The sequence below is a fragment of the Neophocaena asiaeorientalis genome, unplaced genomic scaffold (assembly GCF_003031525.2).
Source record: "Neophocaena asiaeorientalis asiaeorientalis breed wild unplaced genomic scaffold, Neophocaena_asiaeorientalis_V1.1 scaffold82, whole genome shotgun sequence".
Classification (NCBI taxonomy): Eukaryota; Metazoa; Chordata; class Mammalia; order Artiodactyla; family Phocoenidae; genus Neophocaena; species Neophocaena asiaeorientalis.
Genome location: NW_020173068.1, coordinates 7,958,552 through 7,960,833, shown reverse-complemented (window position 1 = coordinate 7,960,833; position 2,282 = coordinate 7,958,552). Strand labels below are relative to the sequence as shown.

At 58.9% G+C, this 2,282-nt stretch overlaps 1 protein-coding gene across 4 annotated transcripts in view; it reads right to left on the bottom strand.

Annotated features, from left to right (window-relative positions):
• The window catches only part of DLGAP4 (DLG associated protein 4), a 90,099-nt gene extending 88,127 nt beyond the window's left edge, over positions 1 to 1,972 (bottom strand). For all 4 annotated transcript variants that reach the window (XM_024743259.1, XM_024743261.1, XM_024743260.1 and 1 more), the window contains exon 1: positions 974 to 1,972. In XM_024743259.1, the coding sequence (XP_024599027.1) occupies positions 974 to 1,972 (999 nt within the window). The remainder of the gene's footprint in view (positions 1 to 973) is intronic.
• Between the last annotated feature and the right edge of the window lie 310 nt (positions 1,973 to 2,282).

Genomic DNA, 2,282 nt, shown 5'->3' with positions numbered 1-2,282 from the left:
CCAAAAAAAAAAAAAAAAAAAATGCATCTAATGGGTTCCCAAAGGTTGGCCAGGCCTATGCTGACACGCCCTCCAGGATGAGGGACTCACTACCTACTGAAACAGCCCCTTCCATCTGCAGGTGAACCGAAATCTACTTCCTGTAACTTTCACCCACAGCTTGGGCTCTGGTACCGGGAGCCACCCAGTTCTCAGCCACTCACCCTGCCCTTGAGAGACCCAGCACAAGTGTAGCAGCAGAGATGTCTCTGAGCCTTCTGCCACTTTCCAGGAGTGCAGCCTTCGTGCATAATAAGTGCCTCAATAGACATTAGTGTTTGAAAGAAAAAAGCTAGTCCCCCAAACTGATTTAGGGCCTCGGGGCTCCTGCAGTCCCCCTGCTCATCTCCATCACATTCCGCTCATGCTGACAGGAGTGTCTGCTCATGTGTCTTTCTCTCCCAGCATCCTGATAATCGGGACTATGTCTTATTTATTTCTCACTCTATTCATTCAAGGGTCCATCTGTTCATCTACCCCTCTCTCCTCTCATGTTTCTTGAGCACTTCCTGTATGACAGACCCTGTCTTGGGCCCTGGGGACACAGAGCTGCACCAGATATGGTCCCTATCCTCAAGGAGCCCCCAGTCTGGGGGCAGTACCAGGCAGGAGGCTGGCAAGCAGAATGCCATGCAATTGGTCCTCGGAGGGGATAGAAGGCACAGCTTCCATATTTTTCTTCTAAAGGGAAGGGACATGTTTTGGTCCCTACTCAGGGCTGGCCTCAGAAGGGTCCTAATCAATGTCTGCTGAGAGCATGACCAGTGGAAGGAATCCTCTTACCAGCAAGATACCACCAGCCACCCATTTCCTAGGCGAGTCAACAGAGGCCTGAGTGAAACGACTTTCCAAGTCAATCTGTGACAGAGCTGGGCCTCAGAATGGTGCCTTCCCCACGATCCCTTACCCCACCCTGACCCTGGCAGGGACCCACCTGCAGGTAATGGTAGGCAAGACCTTGGTGGCAGGATTTGGACTTCAGCAGGCTCTTATCCAAGGTGGCTGAGGTCTTCTGGCAGACCTCGTGGGCGTGGCTGAGGGTCAGGGTGGACCAGGAGCCCCGCTTGACATAGTTGGTGTCCGCGGCCACCCCAAGGCTGGGGCAGGTGGCCGGGGGCGCCGGCGGAGGTGGCGGGGCGGTCAGCTCGGCGGCGTTGTTCTTGGCGGCTCTGAGCATGTACCCACTGATGGTGTTGTAGGCGTGCGTGAAATAGCGTGGCTGGCTGCGCTCCGTCTGGCGGCCTAGGGTCATCAGTCCAGAGGCTGGGCCACCGCTGCGGAAGGTGCCACCCTCACCATCCAAGTTGTCGTCGGAGCTCCACCAGCCCGAGATGTTGGAACGGCTGCGCCGCTTGGGCTCCCCGGCCTTGGCCCGCTCCTTGCTCTTGGCCCTCCGGCCCTTGCCGTCCTCCAGGCCACCTTTCTTGCCGCCATTGCCGCCGACCTTGCCTGCCGTGCCCTCCAGGGAGGGCGCCTTGGTGAAGAAGAGCCGCTGGACCGAGTGGACCAGGTGGCGGATGCGGCCAGGACTCTCGCCCCGGGCCTTGGCCTCCCCGCGGGGGAACTGGAGAGTGCTGAAGCCATCGCGGTGGATAGGCAGCTGTTTCTCAAACTGGTCCAGGAGGTTGGCGGGCAGCCGGTTAATCTTGGTGGCCTGGGCGTGGCTGGGGAAGGGGCTCTCCTCTGGCACCTCGAAGTGGGAGTTGTAGTGGATGCGGGGGAAGGTGCTGCTCGGTGGTGGCAGCTGGTTGTTGAGCGGGAAAAGCCCGTCCCCTGGCAGAGCATTCTGCCCGGGGAAGCGAGCCTCGCGGGCGAAGGCCTCCGTGGGCGATAGCAGGTAGGGGTTTCGATCAGGCCCTGCGAACAGGGGCTCGTGTGGTGGGTCCAGGCTGTCGGACAGGTGGCGGGGGCGGCTGTCACCGAGGCCTTTCATGATCCCGGCCCTCGGGGCAGGGGCCGTCGCCCTAGCGCGTTGCCCGGGTCTCGTCTCCCGGGCAGCAGCTAATCTGGGGAGAGAAGACGGACAGGCGTTAGCTGGATTTGGAGGGGACAGGATGCTGGGAAGGTCAGCCAGACCCCCGCAGATCTCAAGGTTGGGAGGATTTCTGAAGACTCCTGGCCTGCCCTTAACATTGTGGGTAGGGAATCACGGGTACAAATGGAGACCCACATACCATGTGGATAAATAAAAGCGACACCTCAGGCTAGCAAGACTTTAAACAAAATATGTTCTACTCTCCTAC